Genomic DNA, 25,185 nt, shown 5'->3' with positions numbered 1-25,185 from the left:
CTGAGGAGCAGGGTTAGATGGGATTCGTCACTACCTTATCATCATCTCTAAGGTAGTCTTGTTTGCCTGTTTATGTGATAAAAATATAGCTATTTATGTCTTGTATCGCTATTTGATTTGGCATTTTTTTAAATGTCAAATTCCTTTTCTGGAGTCTTTAAAAAAATAAAAAAAGAAGATCTCCCCACCGATTCCATTAATCCCTAAGGAGTCTGATGCATAACATGCACCCTATTTCATAAAAACATCAGTTTATGAAAAAAAAATCAATTTACATCTTCAAAGTGCTATTTCATGAGACATTTATACAGTTCCCTTTGATTCTCATCCACAACCACTCATGTTCCAAAAGGTCATGTTCAGTAAATGAAAAGCTACACAGGAAGTTCATTAAATGACAGTTCTAAATTCCAAATTCCACCACCAGTGTGTTGTTCTTTCCCCGTGGTAAGTAAATATCAGCAGAGTTCATTAGTGGTCATAACTAAGTGGATTAGAGAGTGTGAAGGAATAAAACGCAGGCTCTTGTTAGTTCTGTGTTGGATTAATCAGGGAGAAAATGGCTGTATTATACTGTACATTACATAATGTTTAATTAGCAGGCTAGTTGGAGGGCAATTTGTAATTAGAACATGGCTTCGTCGGGAAAGGTCAAAAGCTGTTGATTGCCATGACGCAGAGTTGGCCTGTCTACTATGGAAAGGGTCGTGAATATTGAGCCGTTATTGGCTTTGATACTGAGCCATGTTCTGGGGCACAAACTCTCGATCTCTCTCTACTTTGCACACACATTAGTTCTATACGACATTATATGGTGTATAAAGTTGCCTTACAATCTAATGTTCTTTTCCATGGCCTTTCTAAATAATAGGTATATTCAAAAATAGTTACAAATTCTTCCATTATGGCCGGAGGATGTGAACTACATCAAAATGCCAACCTGACAATCTAAAAACATTGCCCTCTCTCTGTTCTCTGATCCAGAATGCAAAAGGAGAGAAAGTGACTGTCTTGACATTAACATGGATGGACATTGTGACAGGGGACAGAGGGATGTGCTTGACATGACACACCCCGAGTCCCTCACACACATACAGAGAAATATCACAAAACACGAGACAAACTCTCTCACTCTCACACACACACACCACACACACACACACACACACACACACACACACACACACACACTGGAGCCTACTAATCTGCCTCTAGATCTTCCCAATAACAAAGCTGCACTCTAACACAAGCTGATTCTCCAACTCCCTGGGAAGCTAGTCCATTTTTCCTGTTATTACTTTGTATATTTTTCATTATTTTCCGGAGACAACAATAACCCTTAAATCAGGTTACGACATGGGAAGGGAGAACAGCGGAGGATCTCTGACTTTATTAACCTGTCTCTTTCCATGAGGGAAGCAGTGACACAGAACCATCCAGCAGAGAGACACACTGCTCAGAAACCCTCAGAAGGGGAGGGGGGACAATAATAATTGTCTCAGAACAGGGGGAAGGAACGAGGAAGGGACTAAGGAAGACTGGAGGAAGGGAAATGAAATGAAAGGGAAATTAAATAAAAGGCCTTATGTGATGGGACAAGTGCAGGCACTTCACAGCCGTGAGATTGTCATCACTGCTTTGCAAATACACCAGTGATCCTGAGGGACCCATCCAACCAAATGCTCCATTTACAAGAGGAAGTGTGTGTGCGCCTTTGTAAATGTGCATGTGTGTGAGTGAGAAGCCCTGATTGTGACACTACAGATGGTAGACTAACTCAAGCGTAGTTCTGCACAATCTGAAAACCTCAATTCGGTTTCCAAGCATCGTGCAGTCAGTCACTAGACTGTACTTTCTCCCATTACTGTTAAATATTCATAACAGTTAACCCAGTAGGCTACATACAGTACATCAGCAACACGGAGACGATAACAGATGGAGATGGGGAAAGAGCAGCTGAACACTAAAGTGCTCCAAGTATCTTGTGCCAGTGTCTGCCTGACAAATACCATGTCCCAAATTGCACCCTTTTCCCTATATAGTGGACTACTTTTGTCCAGGGCCCATAGGGCTCTGGTCAAAAGAAGTGCCATGTAGAGAATAGGATGCCATTTGGGACACAGTCCGAGTGTACATCTAAAACATTCTGATTGGTGAGATTGTGGAGAAAAAAAATCACAATATGAAGACAAGAAAAGGTAAGATTGATAGCCACTCGCAAAACCTAGTAGGCATACAACATAAACCTAAGACAAGACAAATGGGTCTCTATGAAAACTCGGAATCAATATCAAACACAACGGTCTTCGAAATTAAATCAACAGCAGTCTGAAAAACAAAAACTCACAGACTGACCAAGCAATAATCTCAGGCTATATATATATTATTCGTCGAGCCTATCAGATATAAATATAGCCCTAGAGACGAGGGCGGCCGAGGACAACCAAGGTCTTGTATTGGAACTGGACACCACCTCTGGCATGGTTAAATAGAGGGAGACCGGGGATCCTCATGTCAATACAGCTATGACCTTGTCATCACATTCTACTCATGCAGCCAGGCCTAAATATAAAAAAAACACGTACTGAACAGAGCAGCTCGTGTAAAGATTTAAAGCCCCAAACGTTTGATATAGTATCTCTAGATATCAAACAAGCAAACTTGGCTTGCATTTCACAATATTTTCTTTGATGTTTTTCAATTGCCAACGTTGAAGTAAATTGATTTAATGGTGGCCTACAAGACAGAATGCACTCTCTTCACTAATAGGGCAAGAGCACAGTAGACTACAGCCCCTGTAGCTCTGAACAGAAATACATTTTTAATTTCATCCGTGGCTGACTGAAAGAAAATGTGTATTGTGCGCCCTCGTGTGGCCACTAAATACCTGTACATTGAGGTTCTGTTTACTGTTGCTAGGCAAAGAGAACTAAAGAAAACTTGTATGCGATTGATAGCTAGTTTGTATTTCGAAGGCTGGCTTGCTACAAAGTTGCACACTACGTAGTGTCTCGCGTGTTTTCTCTGGATTGCGGCCGAATTTTACACGAACCAGGATGGCAGCGGCTAAGCAACCAAAAGAAAAGCATCCTGTGGATATTGTTCATCAGAACGCAATTCACGTCGAGACCATAAAGAAGGAGAATAGGAGCCAACAATTGTACACGCTATTTAGCGTAAACCCGTACAAAAGACGTAAGCACATTCAACCGCCGTAGAAAGGTTTGTGTATTAATGTGAACGATGAGGAATTTCATGATGAACAACTACTGTAATTGCTTTTTGTCCAATCCCCTACTGTGTCATAACCTGGTCACAAGCTAGTATCACAGGAATGAAACCACTTCAAAAGCTTTAGCTATATACAAACTCAAAGACATGGACAAAAAAAAACTAAAACACCTAGCTATCACCACACTCCAATTAAGAAATACAACCTCCTGAGTTAACAGCCTTTTATGTTTTGCCCGACACCTCTGCTGTTTAAGATCACTCAGTTAGTAACATACTGCAAGGACAATACCAGGACGACAAGAGCTTCAACCAGAGGAGTCTGCTCAACTCAGTTTAGGCCGACAGCTTTTTCAGTCAGAGCGTCTGGATTATGGAACACCCTGCCAACCAGTGAGAGTATTTTTGCTAGCTTCAAGGCAGACCTGAAAAAGTGTCTAGTGTAAAACCAGTCATGTGAAGATTAAGGCATTCTGCTACTTAAAATGTCAGATACTGTAGGACCAAAGGAATTTAAACTCTGAAGTAGTATCATTATATTGTATATTTTTGCCTATTTTGATTTGTTATATATATACATATATAGAGAGAGAGATATCTTAAGCGTTATATTGTAATGATGTATTGAAGTATATCGTTTTCTGTCCGGGACTACATATATCAGCTGTCTAGCTAAATCTCTGACAAATAAACCAATAGTCATCTTCTTTTACTTCTCAGTTCATGTTTTGACTGACAAGCCTATGGCCAGCCCCACCCACGACAACATAGAGGAGGATCGTAAGTATGATGGCTAGCTTTTCAATATTATCGGAGATGTTGGCCAGTCTCTTAGATTATGTTTCCCCCCCCCCCCCCCCCAGCTGCTTTCCTGAAGATCATCCACAGGGCTTGTTTGGGACCAACCAAGAAATACACTCACCCCCAAACTGAGAGCCAAGAAATAGGCTGGATATCCAGACCTCTGGTAAGAACTCCCACTTTGTGAGTGATTATGAGAATACGTTTCAAAGTTGTGTCCCTTAGCCTGCTCTGGCACTCCTACAATCTCATTTTTCCTAAAATAGCTTTTTTGCCCTGTCAGATTGTTTCAGATCGCAGTGATAAGAGGCTGAACTGGCCATGGCACAACTCTGAGATCACCAAGTACATGGATGCAGCATGGCGTCTGAAAGAACAGACACAGAACCTGGGCTAGATCTACGGCCTACTACAAGCTGCCTACAAGACCCAATTTGGATAAACTACTGGACCATTGGCCTCTTTGCTGGATATCAATTGAGAAATATTAAATGGAAACATGGCTATGAAGAATATTGCTTTACTGTCCCAAGCAAACAACTGGTTGCAGACAGACCGACTGTATAATGTCAAACACCATAACGTCATACAGAAAATAAATATTGAACTAGTACAAATCATTTATCAAAAATAAAACAGATACAGGAGCAGGTATAGCCTGGTTCCAAGTCTGTTTGTGCCCTTGCCATCTCCATTGTGGTCATTGTCAAGCCAAACATGACACTGCATGACAATGAGTGACAAGGAGTTTGTATAATACCACAGACTGGCACTCAATTCTATTTGTCACATGCGCCGAATACAACAAGTGTAGACCTTACCATGAAATGCTTACTTACAAGTCCTTAGCCAACAACGCAGTTTAAGAAAGCGTTAAGAAAATATTTACTAAATAAACTAAAGTTTAAAAAAAAAAAAAATCAAGAAACGTACATAACAATAGCAAGGCTATATACAGGGGGTATGCATAGATAATAGACAGCGAGTAGCAACATGATAGTTCATTTGTGATGTGGACACCAAGGAACTTGAAACTCTCAACCCGCTCCACTTCAGCCCTGTCCAGCCCTCCTTGTCTTTCTCACATTGAGGGAGACTGTCGTCCTGGCACCACGCTGCCAGGTCTCTGACCTCCTCCCTATAAGCTGTCTCATTGTCGGTGATCAGGCCTACCACGGTTGTGTCGTCAGCAAACTTAATGGTGTTCGAGTCGTGCTTGGCCACGCAGTCGTGGATGAACAGGGAGTGCAGGAGGGGACTAAGCAAGCACCCGAGGGGCCCCAGTGTTCAGGATCAGCGTGGGGGCGATCCGTCAGGAAGTCCAGGATCCAGTTGCAGAGGGAGGTGTTTAGTCCTTAGTTTAGTGATGAGCTTTGTGGGTACTATGGTGTTGAACGCCACTTTGAAGTTTGTGGAAATGTCAAATTAATGTAGAATATAACACAGATCTGGTAAAAGACAAGATATATATTTTTTTTGTACCATCATCTTTGAAATGCAAGAGAAAGACCTTAATGTAATTTTACAGTCCAGACTTTGGGCTCTAGATGGCAACAGTGTAGGTGCAACATTTTAGACTGATCCAATGAACCATTTTAGACTGCCAAAATGTGCCTAATTGGTTTAATACATTTTCACTTCATAATTGTGCACTCTCCTCAAAACAATAGAATTGTATTCTTTCACAATAGCTACTGTATATTGAAAAGTGCAATTAGATTAACAAGAATTTACATTTGCTGCCCATATCAGATATGTCTGTGTCCTGGGCGTTTACTTACAACCTCATGCTAACCACATTAGTCTACATTAGCTCAACTGTCCCACGAGGGGATACACACACCAATCCCGTAGAGGTTGAAGGTGTTCCTCACATCGGCTACGGAGAGCGTGATCACAGTCGTCCGGAACAGCTGGTGCTCTCATGCACGCTTCAGTGTTGCTTGCCTCGAAGCAAGCATAAGACATTTAGCTCATCTAGTAGGCTCAGTCACTGGGCAGCTCATGGCTGGGTTTCCCTTTATAGTCCGCAATAGTTTTCTAGCCCTACGACATCTGACGAGCATCAGACCCGGTTTAGTAGGATTTAATCTTGGTCCTGTATTGACGCTTTGCCTGTTAGATGGTTTGTCTCAGGGCAGTGGGATTTCTTATAAGCGTCCAGATTAGTGTCCCACTCCTTGAAAGCGGCAGCTCTAGCTTTTAGCTCGGTGCTGATGTTGCTTGTAATCCATGGCTTCTGGTCGGGATATGTACGTACGGTCACTGTGGGGATGACGTCGTCGATGCACTTATTGATAAAGCTAGTGACTGAGGTGGTATACTCCTCAGGCTAAACCAGGGGTTATTCTTGCACCAAATAAAAAGTTTAGAATGAACATTTACCCAGATCTATAGAAAGTAACACATTGGCCCATCACATATTAATACTATTGATAGATGTTAAAGGCCAAACATGACAGCTGTTCAATATTACAAAATGTCATGTCACTAGGGGTAGTGAATCTGTGTCAACTCGCAGACTTGAAAGTGTGGATTTTGCAAAAATCTGTAAGTATTAACAAAAACTAAATGACAGCATACATTTTTTGAAGTGGCTTTATCATTGTAAACACCGTCATAAAATAGCTTCACAAACTTACACGCGTTACAACAATGTATAAAGGTTTATTTTAAAAGAAACATGGATTTATTTTTCTTTTTTACAGACAGTAATAAAAGAAACAAAATGTAATGGTCTTTTGATGTCCAAATTCATGTTTGGGGTTTTAAACCACCCCTCCGCTGCAGAGGGAGTGTAGCAGGGCAGTTATTGAATTTGGCGTGTATAGTACGGTACCGCTCAGTCAGGTTGTGCACAAGGTGACATTCTAAAGCTCACATGCAGCCAAGTCCACATCTAACCTCCTCCGTGATATTCTAGGAAAGATCATTCTGAGGGCAGGATGCAAGTGGACATTTTGGGTCATAGTGACAAAGTCCTCCATATCAGTCCACTGCCCTAAGGGCTCAATAACAGGTGGTGTGTGTAATTAAGTATAGAAAGAGAGCACTTCTCTTTAATATATGCGCTGGGATGCAATGTGTGTAACCCAAGACTGATGACGAGGTGCAAACCTGGCTGATGTCATAGACCGAGGGACCAATCAAACTGCAGGACCTTCAGCACTGAACTCCTTAGGAGCGACCCTTCATCTTCTTGCGTGCATTCTTGCCCGGTCGTTTCTGAAAAATCACAAAACATATTAGAAAAGGAGCAAAATTACAAAAGAACTACGATTTCAAATAATATAACAGGGGGAAAAAATGTAATTAAACAATCAATTATTTTTTACTTTAATTCAAAATGTGATCAATGATGTCTGTCAGTCACTTACAGCCCCTCCTTTGGCGGGGCCCCTTCCTCCTTTTCCTCCAGGTCCCGCTTTGCCTCCTTTCCCTCCCTTTCCTCCTTTCCCATGAGCCACCTTGGCACGAAACCCTGACACATCATTGTGACTGTCCTTGGTGTTCCACTTGGATCCACTCTTCTTTCCGCCAAAGCCAAACCTCTGGTCCTTATACTTCCTCTTCGCATTGGGGCTGTCAAGTCAAGAGGTTTGAGTCAAGGTACAGTACACACAAATGTGTTATAAAAGCACTGAATACAATGAGTATAGGTAGGTAGTGGAGAATAAGCATTGTGCAGAACATTCACATCTGTGTGTGGCGTCTTACCCTTTCTTGTTCATGGCTTTTTTATCAGGCGTTTGGCCTCCTGCTGTTTTCCCTGCTCCTCCTTTAGCTGGAGCTCCTCCTTTAGCCGTCTTCTGATCTCCTTCCAGGAAGTCCAGTTTGTCAGTCATGCCTACGAGAGAGGAGGGTGTTTAAACGTTATGAATCGCATTTGGCGGTTTTAGCGGATGCTGTCAACCAGAGGAACTTACCAACGACAAGTGTGAACAAGTTGGGTCGTAACCACAACACGTAGAACTGAGGACCTACCTTTTTGATACTTCTTCACAGCAGACATCATGGCCTTCTTGTCCTTCTGTCTCTTCTGAATAACCTCCACTTGCACCTACAAGACAGATTTCATATGACCACATGTACCAAGATGACATAATAAAAAGTTATGTGCCAGTGAGACCACCACTGCTGTCCTTTAAGGAAAAAGAGATGGGTGGAGAGGATACTAACCTTCTTGCCGTACTTCCTCTGTTCTCTTAGTTTCTTGGCCTTTTCTGACTTCTCCATCATTGTCTGCTTCATGATGAGTTTCTTCCTGATCTGTAGGAAAAGACAAAGGATCGCATTATGCATGACCACACCAGTGTTTCAGTGCCAGTAAAATGTCAGAATTTTGCTGGACAAATGTGAGCTTTACCAGCCATACCAATAGAAATCCATTTGAATGCCTCCACGTGTAAGGTAAAGTTTTACTAGGAGTGCCCACTAGCGATTTATTGACACCACGATGGACGTGAGTGCAATAATAATAGCCCACCAAGGGTACGTTGGCGCCTTGCATAAAGCACGTCTCCCTCTGTCCATCTGGCTAGTCAATTTATTTTTCCAACTTGTGCCTTTATCCTTATTAAAGTAGCTAGTTAGCTAGCTTGATTTGCATTTCTTAAAATATATTTAAAAAACAGCCAACTATTCGACCAGACATTAGTGGAAGAGGAGGAAATCAAAATTACTTCATCTAAATACTCCTTCTTGGTGGACTTGTATGGCACGTCTCACCTGTATGCATACAGTTGTGCCAGTCATAGTCTCACTGGTGCAGGAAACTTTGTGGGCCAGTACCATGATACAATGTTGCTAGTCGGCAAGCGAGAGCCCAAGACAGACTGGCAGATTAGAGATTATGCAATAAGACAACCTGAACCAACCTCCATGCATAGCCAATGTGATTTAAAGAGGATATTGATTTTTGTCAGGATACTTTGTCAAATAATGTTTTTAAGCATTTAAAAAAGTATTATATATCTGCCATAAACAGGCAGTTACAGAAAAGTAAAACAGCAACTCTTTTTATAACCGTTTTGGTGTCAGAGATCAACCCATACCTGATGCAATTAAGTCACATACACATGGCAAGATATCTCTGGGTCTAAGGCTAAGTCAGGGCATCCTACCTTCTGCATTTGCTGGTCCGACTTGGCCATCTCTGCAAAGTAGTCCTCAGGCCTCTTGGTGGCTATCTTAAGCTTCAGGAGCCGGGGCATTGCCTCCAGAACAGCTGCTTGGGCTTGGCGGTAGCTGGAGGACAATGTAAGAGAGGATGTGTTACAATTGCCATAGCTTAAAGAGCATAATATTACACCAAAGTCTCTCTTCAGTATGATATGAATGGATTTTTTTATTTATTTAACTTGCCAAGTCAGTTAAGAACAAATTCTTAATTACAATGACTGCCTACAATGGCCAAACCCTAAGCAGGACGACGCTGGGCCAAATTGTGCACCACCCTATGGGACTCCCAATCACGGCTGGTTGTGATACAGCCCGGGATCGAACCAGGGTCTGTAGTGACGGCTCTAGCACTGTGATGCTGCGTCACACGGGAAGCCCCACACCCATGTATTCAACACCCATGTATCAGGGCAATACACTCACAAGAACATCTCTCTCTGGAAGTCGTCATCCGGGTTGATGTCTCCGCTAGCCTTGTTGTCAAGTCTGCCCTCGGACTTGGCAACGATGTCATCAGCTGGGAGATTGACCATGTCCAGTCTCTCTACCCAGGGCAGTGTGTTCTTACGGAAGTCGGCGAGGCACTGTTTCAAACCCTCCTGTACACAACCATGAAGAAAATAAGTATTAGAAAAGCCACCGGTGATTCACATACTAGGCAGGGCAACCCCCCAATTTGGTGACTTCTGGCATATCAACAAAAATCTATCACAGCACGTTTTTGGACTAATTCAGCAGTTTTACCTTATTAAGTACAATACCATTGGAAACGACCGTTGAAAGTTATTTATATTCCTAAAACTTACAACAATAGTAATCATGTTATTTATTTTAAATTTTTTAAGACAGTGTTGCATTTTGATTTTAGTGGGTCGCCAACGCAGTAAGTGTAACACTTTGTTAATCACTAGGGTTTCTGTTAGCCGGTAATAGCCGGCATTTGGCAACAACAAAAAAGCCCCTAAATAAAATTACTGTCGCCAGGCCAATTGTCAGGGAGAAAAAAAAAAATAATAATCATTGCAAAATGTTTGGCCTATTCATTGATGGAAATACCGGTCGATTAGGGGAATAACGGTACATGTAGTGGTGCCGAACCAGTCGGTATGCACTGTAAATCCAAATGAATAGCCTATAGGCATTTTTTTTCGTTGCTATGCCTACGCTGCGTTTTAAGCCTGCCTGGAGTAAATCTGAGCTGAAAAAACATGTCAGGCTATTCTGTTCAACTCTTAATTGTCGCATTTCAAACTGTCCTTTTGTGAGGCGCAGCCAGGAATGAGAACTGGAGGATGCTCCATCATCGTTTAAATCTCCAGTTTGGGAACATTTTGGCTTCCCAATAGATTACAACAGCGATGGACAGAGCGTTGTGGATAAAACGTTAACAGTATGTCGCCAAACTCAACGAGAATAGGGTATGCGGCTGGCAACAACTCAAATATGTTGACACATTTACGCCAACATCCCTCCAGTATACCAGAGCAAGATGAAAAAGCAAAGAAACACCACAACACCGTCTGTCTCCCCTCTGCATTCAAGCAGCTGATTCTGACTTGGCCAAGAAAATAACAAGAGCGATAGGTAGGCTGTGTTTACAGTCTTTGGTTTATAGCCGTGGCTATGCGCCTATTCTCGGTGGCTGAGAATAGAAGGTTCAGCACCTCGTGAAAGTGCTCGAGCCACGTTACAAATATAAGCAAACCAAAGCTGTGGCGTGGGTCCTCAGATCCTCAAAATGTTTTAGAGCTGCACCAATGAGAGCTCCAACACTTGGTAGTATCTAACAATTCACAAATCTAAAAAGAATGGAATTAAGAAATATAAATATTAGCACGAGCAATGTCAGAGTGGCATCATCTAAAATACAGTAGAAAACAGTATATATAGTACCAGTCAAAAGTTTGGACACCTTCTCATTCAAGGGTTTTTCTTAATAGTGACTATTTTCTACATAGTAGAACATTAGTGAAGAAATCAAAACTACAAAATAACACATATGGAATCATATAGTAACCAAATAGTGTTAAACAAATCAAAATATATTTTAGATACTAATAAGTTGCCATCCTACGCCTTGATGACAGCTTTGCACACTCCTAGCATTCTCTCAACCAGCTTCATGAGGAGCTGAAGGAGTTCCCACATATGTCTGAGAACTTGTTGGCCTCTTTTCCTTCACTGCGGTCAAACTCATCCCAAACCATCTCAATTGGGTTGAGCTTGGGTGATTGTGGAGGCCAGGTCATCTGATGCAGCACTCAACTGTCCTTTGTCAAATAGCCCTTACACAGCCTGGGGGTGTGTTTTGGGTCATTGTCCTGTTGAAAACAAATGATAGTCCCACTAAGCACAAACCAGATGGGATGGCATATCGCTGCAGAATGCTGTGGTAGCCATGCTAGCTGTGTGCCTTGAATTCTAAATAAATAGCAGACAGTGTCACCAGCAAAGCACCCCCACACCTCCTCCATGCTTCACGGTGGGAACCACACATGCAGAGATCATCCGTTCACCTACTGTGTGTCTCACAAAGACACAGCGGTTGGAGCCAAAAATCTAAAAAATAAAACCTCCATCCCAGTCTCAAATCTCTGGAAGACTGAAACAAGTTTCCCTCAAGAATTTCCTTGTATTTAGCACCATCCATCATTCCTTCAATTCTGACTAGTTGTCCAGTCCCTGTCGATTAAAAACATCCCTACAGCATGATGCTGCCACCCCGCTTCACTGTGGGGATGGAGTTCTCGGGGTGATGAGTTTGCGCCAGACATAGCGTTTTCCTTGATGGCCAAAAAGCTACATTTTAGTCTCATCTGACCATAGTACCTTCTTCCATATTTTTTTGTTTGCTTATTTTTTTCTTTAGGCAATGGCTTTTGTTCTGGACTCTTCCGCAAAGCCCAGCTCTGTGGAGTGTTAGTCTTAAAGTGGTCCTATGGACAGATACTCCAATCTCTGCTGTGAAGCTTTGCAGCTCCATCAGGGTTATCTTTGGTCTCCTTGTTGCCTCTCTGATTAATGCACTCCTTGCCTGTGTTTTGGTGGCCGGCCCTCTCTTTGCAGGTTTGTTGTGGTGCCGTATTCTTTCCATTTTTTAAATAATGGATTTAATAGTGCTCTGTGGTATGTTCAAAGTTCCTGATATTTTTTTTTATAACCCAACCCTGATCTGTACTTCTCCACAACTTTGTCCCTGACCTGTTTGGAAAGCTCCTTGGTCTTCATGGTGCCGCTTGCTTGGTGGTGCCCCTTGCTTAGTGATGTTGCAGACTCTGGGGCCTTTCAGAAGAGGTGTATATATACTGAGTAGAGGTCGACCGATTAATCGGAATGGCGGATTAATTAGGGCCGATTTCAAGTTATAACAATCGGTAATCTGCATTTTTGGACACCGATTGTGGCCGATTACATTACACTCCACGAGGAGACTGCATGGCAGGCTGACTACCTGTTATGCAAGTGCAGTAAGAAGCCAAGGTAAGTTGCTAGCTAGCATTAAACTTAGCTTATAAAAAACAATCAATCTTAACAATCACTAGTTAACTACACATGGTTGATGATATTACTAGTTTATCTAGCTTGTCCTGCGTTGCATATAATCGATGCAGTGCCTGTTAATTTGTCATCGAATCACAGCCTACTTCGCCAAACGGGTGATGACTTAACAAGCGCATTCGCGAAAAAAAAGCACTGTCGTTGCACCTAACCATAAACATCAATGCCTTTCTTGGAAATCAATACACAAGTATATATTGTTAAACCTGCATAATTAGTTAATATTGCCTGCTAACATGAATTTCTTTTAACTAGGGAAATTGTGTCCCGTGCAAGCAGAGTCAGGGTATATGCAGCAGTTTGGGCCGCCTGGCTCGTTGCGAACTATGTGAAGACCATTTCTTCCTAACAAAGACCATTAATTTGCCTGAATTGTACATAATTATGACATAACATTGAAGGTTGTGCAATGTAACAGCAATATTTAGACTTATGGATGCCACCCGTTTGATAAAATACGGAACGTTCTGTATTTCACTGAAAGAATAAACATTTCTTCGAAATGATCGTTCCCGGATTTGACCATATTAATGACCTAAGGCTCGTATTTCTGTATGTTATTATGTTATAATTAAGTCTATGATTTGATATAGCAGTCTGACTGAGCAGTGGTAGACAGCAGCAGGCTCATAAGCATTCATTCAAACAGCACTTTCGTGCATTTGCCAGCAGTTCGTCGCTGTGCTTCAAGCATTGAGCTGGTTATGACGTCAAGCCTATCAACTCACGAGATTAGGCTGGTGTAAGCGATGTGAAATGGCTAGCTACTTAGCGGAGTGCGCACTAAAAGCGTTTCAATCAGTGACATCACTCGCTCTGAGACCTTGAAGTAGTTGTTCCCCGCGGCTTTTGTGGAGCGATGGGTAACGATGCTTCGAGGGTGGCTGTTGTCGATGTGTCCCTGGTTCGAGCCCAGGTAGGGGCGAGGGGAGGGACGGAAGCTATACTGTTACACTGGCAAAACTATAGTGCCTATATGAACATCCAATAGTCAAAGGTATATGAAATACAAATGGTATAGAGAGAAATAGTCCTATAATAACTACAACCTAAAACTTCTTACCTGTAAATATTGAAGACTCATGTTAAAAGGAACCACCAGCTTTCATATGTTCTCATGTTCTGAGCAAGGAACTTAAACGTTAGCTTTTTTACATGGCACATATTGCACTTTTACTTTCTTCTCCAACACTTTGTTTTTGCATTATTTAAACCAAATTGAACATGTTTCATTATTTATTTGAGGCTAAATTGATTTTATTGATGTATTATATTAAGTTAAAATAAAAGTGTTCATTCGGTATTGTTCTAATTGTCATTATTACAAATAAATAAATAAAGCCAATTAAATGGGTATCGGCTTTTTTTGGTCCCCCAATAATCGGTATCGGCATTGAAAAAGCATAATCGGTCGACCTCTAATACTGAGATCATTTGACAGATCATGTGACACTGTATTTAACTAATTATTTGACTTCTGAAGGTAATTGGATGCACCAGATCTTATTTAGGGGCTTCATAGCAAAGGGGGTGAATACATATGCACGCACCACTTTCTTTTTTTTTAAGTTATTTTTTTCATTTCACTTCACCAATTTGGACTATTTTGTGCATGTCCATTACACGAAATCCAAATAAAAATCTATTTCAATTGCAGGTTGTAGTGCAACAAAATAGGAAACAACGCCAAGGAGGTGAATACTTTTGCAAGGCACTGTATCCGAGGACGCGTGTTCAAAATCGTGAAGCATGGATTCCGATTGGTCAGACCAACATTGAATAGACTTTAGCGCGGGTACTTCCTGTTTGAGTTTTGCCTATAGGAAGGTAGGAGCAGAATGGAGTCCTAATCTGATTTGCCGAAGGGAGGGCCTGGTAGCCAACCCAGACGGGAGAGTACCTATGGTCGAGAGTTTTTGAATTGCGAGTACTACAGGCAATGTGTTCATAGAACTTCGGTAGTGGTTTCCTTTGTTAAAATCCCCAGCTACAATAAACACGGCCTCAGTATGTGGTTTCCAGTTTGCATAAAGTCTAGGGGGAATATACACGGCTGTGACTATAACCATAGAGAAATCTCTTGGGAGGTAATACGGTGGGCATTTGATTGTGAGGTATTCTAGGTCGGGTGAACAAAAGGACTTGAGTTGCTGTAAAAAAACAAACATGCACCTGCGCCTTTCTTCGTCCTGGAGAGGCCCAACATAGCAATCCGGTCACAACAGACAATGCAAAGAACATTGTGAATGCTGAACACTGAATGGCATTTAATTATCTGCTGAACTGAAATTGAACTGTGACCACATAACCGCGATACATACCTTGGTGAGCCATTACACCCATACAGTCGATGTAAATACATTTGACCACTCATGCTTATTGTTCCATGGGTTAACTTGCATAATTTTATGGAATTAAACTGGCGCGTGTGTTTGTGTGTTAGTTGTTTTGTTTATCACACGCACACAGCATACAGATACAGAGCCTATGAGCGGATAATCTGTCAAACAGCGCGAGTGATGCCGCTACAGCTTCCCATACAGCTCATTCGTTGCCAATGGAGTGAAACATGCTTTTATAAGCCCAATCATTGCGTAACAATTCTAAATGCAATCGCAAACTGATTGCATATTTAGAGCTCCCATCATTTAAAATGTCTAAACTTATTATAAATCTCTGTCACATGAGACCGGCTGCATGTGCCTTTGACAAAGGTTTTGTCCCGCAACTAATTGCATTATGGAGCAAACATTTGTGCACAGCCTACAGCCTTGTGTGCATTGCTGCGCTTATAATGTGAAGAAATAGCTTATCAACATTTTAAGCTAAACATTCTGATCTGTTGCATCAGCCTCATTATTTATAAACCAATGTAGCCTAGGGCTACTGGTTGTATGAATTAGGGCTCTATCGTCCCATAACTGTACCAGTCTGTTTGGAATAACCCATTTCTTTCTCGCACAGAACGACAAGCTGACCAATAGAATAAGTCAACTTTTTTTTTTTTTTTTTACTATGAGGGATATTAGATTGACATAGGCTAGTGATTTTGCTGTTCATTACTCATCTTGTTGGCGTAGGAAAAGTAAATGTGGCAGTTATTCTAACATCTTCAAAGTGCGCATCGGAATTTGGTAAGAACTAGTGCTTGACTTAGTGCTTGACTGAAATAGGTGCCAGTACTCATTTTGGTTGCCAGGACAGTTTACATTTAGGGGCATTCTGAGCACGCCTCAAATCAGGTTATGCACGTTGAACTCAATAGAACATAAGGAAGGGTGATATGGCCAAAATATACCACAAAATAATATAATTTCAGCATTTCCTGCACTCATTTGAGGTCACTTCCATACTGCCACGTAGGGCTGCACGATACTGGCAAACAAACAATCTAGGCCTCATTTTTAACCAAATGTTGCAATTGCGATTTGACTTGCGATTTAGAGCAAAAACACTTGGGTGAACTGTTGGAATCATGGAAATATAATGATTTTTCTAATTCTATAGTTAGTTGTTTGACATGACAACGAATGAAAATGCCAGGAAGAGTTATTGTAGAGTGTTAATAAGTCTTTCCCTGGGGACCCTATAATCTTTGGCTACATTGAATGTTCTCTTAGCTACTTCATGTAGCTAACATATTCAAGCTCTCCCCTGTAACTACTCCCCAGGTCGTTGCTGTAAATGAGAACGTGTTCTCAGTCAACTTACCTGGTAAAATAACGGATAAATAAAATAAATAAAAATGTTCCTCGTATTCCTCTGATACTGTGTAAACAACATACTGATGTAGGTCTAGACCATCACTGGTATTATCAGGCTGTATAGCTAGTTACGTTTGCTCTGACTCTGTACATATATTAGCTAGCTAACACGATTTAGGCCCGACTTACTAAGAAGTCAAACTAGTCATTTACAGATATAACAAACACAAATGAAGAGTGTAATTACAGAACGCTAGTGGATTTATATTAAAAAGAAAAGTGAAAACAGCATCAATGTCACCAACAGTGTTGCATGTGCTGCATTGACCATGCAGACGGAAGGCAAGTGTCTCCTGGTCTAGGAACAACAAATGCGCTCCTTGAGTGACAAGGGGTGGGGCTAGGTCTGTGTGGAAAGCGGCATGGAGAGAGAGCGGACAGAGATGACTCATGTAGCAGAGTAAACTATAAAAATGAACGTTACGCTGTGTGTATCACATTTAACAAACTAAAAATTCTAATGGTGTTATAGAAGGTAACGTAAAAACCTAAAACTGGTCTGTGCACACTTGGTAAATATGAGCAAAACAGGCTGCGTAAAAAAAATATTTTCTCTTTATCCGCTTGGTTTTTCATTCAAAAATATTCACAAAAATGTACTTCAAATGATTCATTTTTTTCAATGTGAAAAATGTTATAAATATTTTTCTCTGAAACGTGTGCCACAATTATTGGCACGCCAAGAAATTCTTATGAGTAAAATCTAATTGAGTTATTAGGAACACTAAGTTGTAAGCCACGACTTCCTGTTTCACTGGGGTGTAAATATGAGGTGACACACAGGCCAAGTTCCCATAGTCATCCATCCCTATGGGAAAGAACAGAGAATACAGTAATGATGTGCGACAAAATGTTGTTGAGCTGCACAAATCAGGAAATGGCTAATAGAAAATAGCTCAATGGTTGAAAATGCCCATTTCCACTACGAGGGTTGTGGGTTCGATACCCACGGGGGACCAGTATGGAGAGAGAAAAAAAAAAGTATGAAATGTATGTATGCATTCACTACTGTAAGTCGCTCTGGATAAGAGCGTCTGCTAAATGACTAAAATGTAAATGTAAAGCAACTGGAGATGTTAACAACCGGCTTTGGAAGAGGACATGTTTCTATATTGACCCCACACACAGTGAGGAGGATGGTTAGAGTGGCCAAAACATCTCCAAGGATCACAGCTGGAGAATTGCAGACGTTAGTTGGGTCTTGGGGTCGACATAAAAAATAACTTGCAGTCAAACAAAAAACTCAAACCTTACTGGAACTTTCAATAGGACTGGGTTGTATGACCAAAATATTGCTTTTTAAAAATTAAACACCAGAGGTGAGTTTGGTGTAGACAGAACGATGGCCATGCAGAAAGGTACCTCAGCCCCCACTATGAAGTATGGTGGTGGATCTTCGATGTTATGGGGTTGTTTTTCTTCCAAAGGCCCTGGACACATGGTATCATGGACTCAATCAAGCACAAGCAGATATTAAATCAAAACCTGACTGCCTCTGCTAGGAACCTTAAACTGGGCCGGGGTTGGATCTTCCAGCAGGACAATGATCCAAAGCACACCTAAAAATCAACACAAAAATGGTTCACTGACCACAGAATCAAGGTTGCCATGGCCATCCCAGTCCCCTGACCTAAACCCCATAGAAAACCTGTGGGATGAGCTGAGGATAGTCCACAAGTGTGGACCTCAGAATCTGAAGAAATTCTGTATGGAGGAATGGTCTCAGACCCCTTGCCATCTGTTCTCCAACCTCATTACGCATTATAGGAGAAGACTCAGAGCTGTTATCTTGGCAAAGGGAGGTAGCACAAAGTATTGGATGAAGGGGTGCCAGAGAGAAGTGAACAAACCAATTTTCTGTTCGTTAACCTGTTTGGGCTAGGGGGCAGTATTGAGAATTTTGGAAAAAATATGTGCCCATTTTTAACTGCCTCCTACACCAACTCAGAAGCTAGAATATGCATATTATTGTTCAGGTTTGGATAGAAAACACCCTAAAGTTTCTAAAACTGTTTGAATGGTGTCTGTGAGTATAACAGAACTCCTATGGCAGGCAAAAACCTGACAAGGTTTCATGCAGGAAGTGGCCTGTCTGACAAGGAGTCGTGCGTCTTGCATCTGTTTATTGAAAAGTAAGGATCTTAGCTGTAACGTGACAATTCCCAGGGCTCCAATAGGATCTCAGGACGCGGGAAAATCATGAAGGTTGACGAGGCAGCCTCAGGCTGAAACAGATTATCATCTTATTCAAGTGTCCCATTAGGTGACAATGGAGTGAGGCGCGTGCGCGATTAGCCCCCGTGGAGTATTTTAATTCGGCTGTTTAGTTTATTGCAGATTCCCGGTCGGAATATTAGCGCTTTTCTACGAGATAAATGGCATAAAAATTGGTTTTAAACAGCGGTTGACATGCTTCGAAGTACGGTAATGGAATATTTAGACATTTTTTGTCACGCCATGCGCTATGCTCGTGACCGTGGATTACCATTCTGATAGTGTCTAGAACTCACGAACAAAACGTCGCTGTTTGGATATAATGATGGATTATTTGGGACCAAACCTACATTTGTTATTGAAGAAGAAGTCCTGGGACTGCATTCTGACAAAGAACAAGAAAGGTAAGAACATTTTTCTTATAGGAAATGTGATTTTGGTGAAGGCTGAACTGCGTGGGTGTCTAAATAACTAGCCCTGTGATGCCGGGCTATGTACTTAGAATATTGCAAAATGTGCTTCATCCGAAAAGCTATTTTAAAATCGGACATAGAGTGCATAGAGGAGTAATGCATCTATAATTCTTAAAATAATTGTTATGCTTTATGTGAACGTTTATCGTGAGTAATTTAGCAAACTGTTAGAAAATTCCCCGGAAGTATGCTAGTTCTGAACGTCACATGCTAATGTAAAAAGCTGGTTTTTGATATAAATATGAACTTGATTGAACAAAACATGCATGTATTGTATAACATAATGTCCTAGGGTTGTCATCTGATGAAGATCATCAAAGGTGAGTGCTGCATTTAGCTGTCTTCTGGGTTTTGGTGACATTATATGCTGGCTTGAAAAATGGGTGTCTGATTATTTCTGGCTTGGTACTCTGCTGACATAATCTAATGTTTTGCTTTCGTTGTAAAGCCTTTTTGAAATCGGACAGTATGGTTAGTTTAAAGAGAGTCTTGTCTTTAAATAGCTGTAAAATAGTCATATGTTTGAGAAATTGAAGTAATAGGATTTTTAAGGTTTTGAAAATCGCGCCAAAGGCTGCAAGTGGCTGTTATGTAGGTGGGACGAATTCGTCCCGCCTAGCCCAGAGAGGTTAACTTTTGGTAAAAAAAATATATTTTACCTTTATTTAACTAGGCAAGTCATTTAAGAACAAATACTTATTTACAATGACGGCCTACCCCGGCCAAACCCTAATGACGCTGGGTCAATTGTGCACCGCCCTATGGGACTCCCAATCACGGCCGATTGTGATACCGCCTGCAATCAAACCAGGGTCTGTAGTGACGCCTCTAGCAATGAGATGCAGTGCCTTAGACCGCTGTACCACTTGGGAGCCCCAAAACTAACCACGACCCTCCATAGTCTATGGGGGTGCCACAGGGTTCAATTCTCGGGCCGACTCTCTTCTCTGTATACATCAATGATGTCGCTCTTGCTGCGGATGATTCTTTGATCCACCTCTATGCAGACGACACCATTCTGTATACATTTGGCCCTTCTTTGGACACTGTGTTAACAAACCTCCAAACGAGCTTCAATGCCATACAACTCTCCTTCCGTGGCCCCCAACTGCTCTTAAATGCCAGTAAAACAAAATGCATGCTCTTCAACCGATCGGTGCCCGCACCCACCCGCCTAGCATCACTACTCTGGATGGTTCTGACCTAGAATATGTGGACAACTATAAATACCTAGGTGTCTGGCTAGACTATAAACTCAACTTCCATACTCACATTAAGCATCTCCAATCCAAAATTAAATCTAGAATCGGCTTCCTATTTCGCAACTAAGCCTCCTTCACCCAGGCTACCAATCATACCCTCGTAAAACTGCCTATCCTACCGATCCTTGACTTCGGCGATGTCATTTACAAAATAGCCTCCAACACACTGCTCAGCAAACTGGATGTATTCTATCGCAGCGCCATCCGTTTTGTCACTAAAGACCCATATACTACCCACCACTGGACCTGTATGCTCTCGTTGGCTGGTCCTCACTACATATTCGTCGCCAAACCCACTGGCTCCAGGTCATCCACAAGTCTTTAATAGGTAAAGCTCCGCCTTATCGCAGCTCACTGGTCACCATAGCAACACCCACCCGTAGCACACACTCCAGCAGGATATCCCACGGGTCATCTCCAAAGCCAAAACCTCATTTGGTCACCTTTCCTTCCAGTTCTCTGCTGCCAATGACTGGAACGAATTGCAAAAAATAAAAATGTCACTTAAGTTGGAGACTTGCATCTCCCTCACTAACTTTAAGCATCAGCTGTCAGAGAAGCTTACCGATCGCTGCAGCTGTACACAGCCCATCTAACCAACTACCTCATCCCCATATTTGTTCTTGTTTTTCTGCGCTTTTGCACACCAGCATTTCTACTTGCACATCCTCATCTGCACATATATCACTCTAGTGTAAATTGCTAAATTGTGATTACTTCACCACTATTGGCCCATTTATTGCCTTACCTCCTTACTTAATTTGCACACACTGTATACAGATTTTTCTATTGTGTTATTGACTGTATGTTTGTTTATCCCATGTGTAACTCTGTTGCTGTTTTTGTGGCACTGCTTTGCTTTATCTTGGCCAGGTCGCAGTTGTAAATGAGAACTTGTTCTCAACTGGCCTACCTGGTTAAATAAAGATGGGGGGGGGGGGGGGGGGGGAAATGGAAACAGTGACAACGGTTGGCTGTTATTAAAGTGATAGATTTCACTGTCAAATTTGTGTATTGGTGTGTGTGGCCAGCGATTTATGGAGACCGCCCCGAATTATTCGTGCCATTTGAGAAAGAAAATGATAGCTGCATTCTAAGTCCTGCAACCCAAAGCGTGTATGACAAAAATCAATAATACAAAATCAAAGCGATATATCTGTTTCAAGCAATTGATAGTGTCATGTTAACTATAAACTTCTCTACTAACAGTATGTAGTAACACACTGTCCACGTCATGGAGTAACGTAATATAAATTAGATAGTAAAACAATTCATTAACTTAATTTAGGATGATAGTAAAATGAAGCAAACAGACTTTTCCAATAATCATATATCTCACTAGTTTAACCTGTTAGGGCTAGGGGGCAGTATTGACACGGCTGGATAAAAAAACATACCCGATTTAATCTGGTTACCACTCCTACCCAGTAACTAGAATATGCATATACTTATTACATATGGATAGAAAACACCCTAAATTTTCTAAAACTGTTTGAATGGTGTCTGTGAGTATAACAGAACTCATTTGGCAGGCAAAACCCTGAGACATTTTCTGACAGGAAGTGGATACCTGATGTGTTGTATTGCCTTTAAACCTATCCCATTGAAAAACACAGGGGCTGAGGAATATTTTGGCACTTCCTATTGCTTCCACTAGATGTCACCAGCCTTTACAAAGTGTTTTGAGTCTTCTGGAGGGAGATCTGACCGAACAAGAGCCATGGAACGATGATGTCCCATTAGACACCTGGCGCGCGAGTTCATGTTGGGTACCCTCGTTCCAATACGTTATAAAAGAGTATGCATTCGTCCACCTTGAATATTATTCATGTTCTGGTTAAAAAAGGCCCTAATGATTTATGCTATACAACGTTTGACATGTTTGAACGAACGTAAATATATTTTTTCCCCTCGTTCATGACGAGAAGTCCGGCTGGCTTAGATCATGTGCTAACAAGACGGAGATTTTTGGACATAAATGATGAGCTTTTTTGAACAAAACTACATTCGTTATGGACCTGTGATACCTGGAAGTGACATCTGATGAAGAGAATCAAAGGTAATGGATTATTTACATAGTATTTTCGATTTTAGATCTCCCCAACATGGCGGCTAGTCTGTATCGCAACGCGTATTTTTCTGGGCGCAGTGCTCAGATTATTGCAAAGTGTGATTTCCCAGTAAGGTTATTTTTAAATCTGGCAAGTTGATTGCGTTCAAGAGATGTAAATCTATAATTCTTTAAATGACAATATAATATTTTACCAATGTTTTCTAATTTTAATTAGTGACGCTGACTTGACTGCCGGTTATTGGAGGGAAACGATTTCCTCAACATCAATGCCATAGTAAAACGCTGTTTTTGGATATAAATATGAACTTGATAGAACTAAAAATGCATGCATTGTCTAACATAATGTCCTAGGAGTGTCATCTGATGGAGATTGTAAAAGGTTAGTGCATCATTTTAGCTGGTTTTATGGTTTTGGTGACCCTGTCTTTGAATTGACAAAACATTACACACAACTCTTGTAAATGTACTGTCCTAACATACTCTAAATTTATGCTTTCGCCGTAAAACCTTTTTGAAATCGTAAAACGTGGTTAGATGAAGGAGATGTTTATCTTTCAAAGGGTGTAAAATAGTTGTATGTTTGAAAAATTTGAATTTTGACATTTATTTGGATTCAAATTTGCCGCTCTTGAAATGCACCTGCTGTTGATGGAGTGCACCACGGGTGGCACGCTAGCGTCCCACCTAGCCCATAGAGGTTAACCATTTAGAGAGAAGTTGTTTTTTATATAGCTAACTCTCTCTCCTCTGCTCTCATCCTTCTAGACCTATCTGCTGCCTTTGATACTGTGAACCATCAGATCCTCCTCTCCACCCTCTCCGAGTTGGGCATCTCCGGCGCGGCCCACGCTTGGATTGCGTCCTACCTGACAGGTCGCTCCTACCAGGTGGCGTGGCGAGAATCTGTCTCCGCACCATGCGCTCTCACCACTGGTGTCCCCCAGGGCTCTGTTCTAGGCCCTCTCCTATTCTCGCTATACACCAAGTCACTTGGCTCTGTCATATCCTCACATGGTCTCTCCTATCATTGCTATGCAGACGACACACAATTAATCTTCTCCTTTCCCCCTTCTGATAACCAGGCGGCGAATCGCTTGACAACTCCCTTGTGTCCTCCTCCCAGAGTGCTAAGAACCTTGGCGTGATCCTGGACAACACCCTGTCGTTCTCCACTAACATCAAGGCGGTGACCCGATCCTGTAGGTTCATGCTCTACAACATTCGCAGAGTACGACCCTGCCTCACACAGGAAGCGGCGCAGGTCCTAATCCAGGCACTTGTCATCTCCCGTCTGGATTACTGCAACTCGCTGTTGGCTGGGCTCCCTGCCTGTGCCATTAAACCCCTACAACTCATCCAGAACGCCGCAGCCCGTCTGGTGTTCAACCTTCCCAAGTTCTCTCACGTCACCCCGCTCCTCCGCTCTCTCCACTGGCTTCCAGTTGAAGCTCGCATCCGCTACAAGACCATGGTGATTGCCTACGGAGCTGTGAAGGGAACGGCACCTCCATACCTTCAGGCTCTGATCAGGCCCTACACCCAAACAAGGGCACTGCGTTTATCCACCTCTGGCCTGCTGGCCCCCCTACCTCTGAGGAAGCACAGTTCCCGCTCAGCCCAGTCAAAACTGTTCGCTGCTCAGGCACCCCAATGGTGGAACAAGCTCCCTCACGACGCCAGGACAGCGGAGTCAATCACCACCTTCCGAGGACACCTGAAACCCCACCTCTTTAAGGAATACCTAGGATAGGATAAAGTAATCCTTCTAACCCCCCCCCCCCCCTTAAAAGATTTCGATGCACTATTGTAAAGTGGTTGTTCCACTGGATATCGTAAGGTGAATGCACCAATTTGTAAGTCGCTCTGGATAAGAGCGTCTGCTAAATGACTTAAATGTAATGTAATGTTATCCTGAACAGTTTAACCAGGCTTAACGATTATAGCCTACATAGGACGTAACAGTCTTTGGAAACAATGGTGGGTTGCGCATGTCAACACTCACCACATTGTTGACACTCTTCTTCGGTTCTTGTGTTGTAAAGTTCAATCCAGGCTTTAACAAACCCTTTGCAAATGCATCTTGAAGCTAATGAAAAAGAAACACCGCAAATTAAAGCTTTTTATAACCTAGCTAAAGTAAAGTTAGCAAAGACATCGCTAACTAACGTTAACTACTATTTAACTTCGCTAATGTTAGCTAGCTACCAAGCACCACGCTATAGAATATCCAGTTACCTCTCCGTCAGATAATTCGCTGTCATCCTCCTCAGACGTCTCACCTAATTGCTCGTCATCTTCGTTAATATCCATGGTATTGTTAACGAGAATCAGTGGATACAAACAGTTATTTGATGTAAAAAGCGGTGCTCACATGGAGCGGTTCACGTGGGAAGGAAGTGGCGGCTTTAACAATCCTCCGAAAATATCTTCCGGTGAAACACTCAGCCCGAAGAAATCAAAGGTTCTTACCCGACGTTTCTTTTTGCAGTATTTACAGTTTTCCTGGATTATAACTCGTGGAGAAAAAAAGACCAGAAGAGTCAGGACAAAAAACATATTCAATTTATATTGATATGGGTGTATGCTTTAATAACTTATATTCATTGTTTATTATGTAATTACGCATT

General features: G+C 41.8%; 2 protein-coding genes across 2 annotated transcripts; one reads left to right on the top strand and one right to left on the bottom strand.

Moving 5' to 3' along the window:
• Positions 1 to 2,911: 2,911 nt before the first annotated feature.
• On the top strand, positions 2,912 to 4,718 carry LOC106583998 (cilia- and flagella-associated protein 144). The gene is made up of 4 exons (XM_014168727.3): positions 2,912 to 3,195; positions 3,952 to 4,011; positions 4,095 to 4,198; positions 4,316 to 4,718. The coding sequence occupies exons 1-4, from the start codon at positions 3,057 to 3,059 to the stop codon at positions 4,427 to 4,429; spliced, it is 417 nt and encodes a 138-aa protein (XP_014024202.2). The 5' UTR covers positions 2,912 to 3,056; the 3' UTR covers positions 4,430 to 4,718.
• Positions 4,719 to 6,616: 1,898 nt separating this feature from the next.
• ebna1bp2 (EBNA1 binding protein 2) lies at positions 6,617 to 24,955 on the bottom strand. The gene is given in 9 exon segments (NM_001141750.1): positions 6,617 to 7,257; positions 7,410 to 7,614; positions 7,750 to 7,879; positions 8,017 to 8,092; positions 8,212 to 8,301; positions 9,156 to 9,279; positions 9,637 to 9,812; positions 24,561 to 24,644; positions 24,794 to 24,955. Coding segments are annotated over 9 exon segments (1,008 nt in total). The 5' UTR covers positions 24,869 to 24,955; the 3' UTR covers positions 6,617 to 7,209.
• Positions 24,956 to 25,185: the final 230 nt, after the last annotated feature.

This window comes from Salmo salar, chromosome 23 (genome assembly GCF_965601325.2).
Source record: "Salmo salar chromosome 23, fSalSal1, whole genome shotgun sequence".
Lineage (NCBI taxonomy): Eukaryota > Metazoa > Chordata > Actinopteri > Salmoniformes > Salmonidae > Salmo > Salmo salar.
The sequence above is the reverse complement of the archived record's forward strand: the minus strand, read 5'-3'. Positions and strand labels throughout refer to the sequence as shown.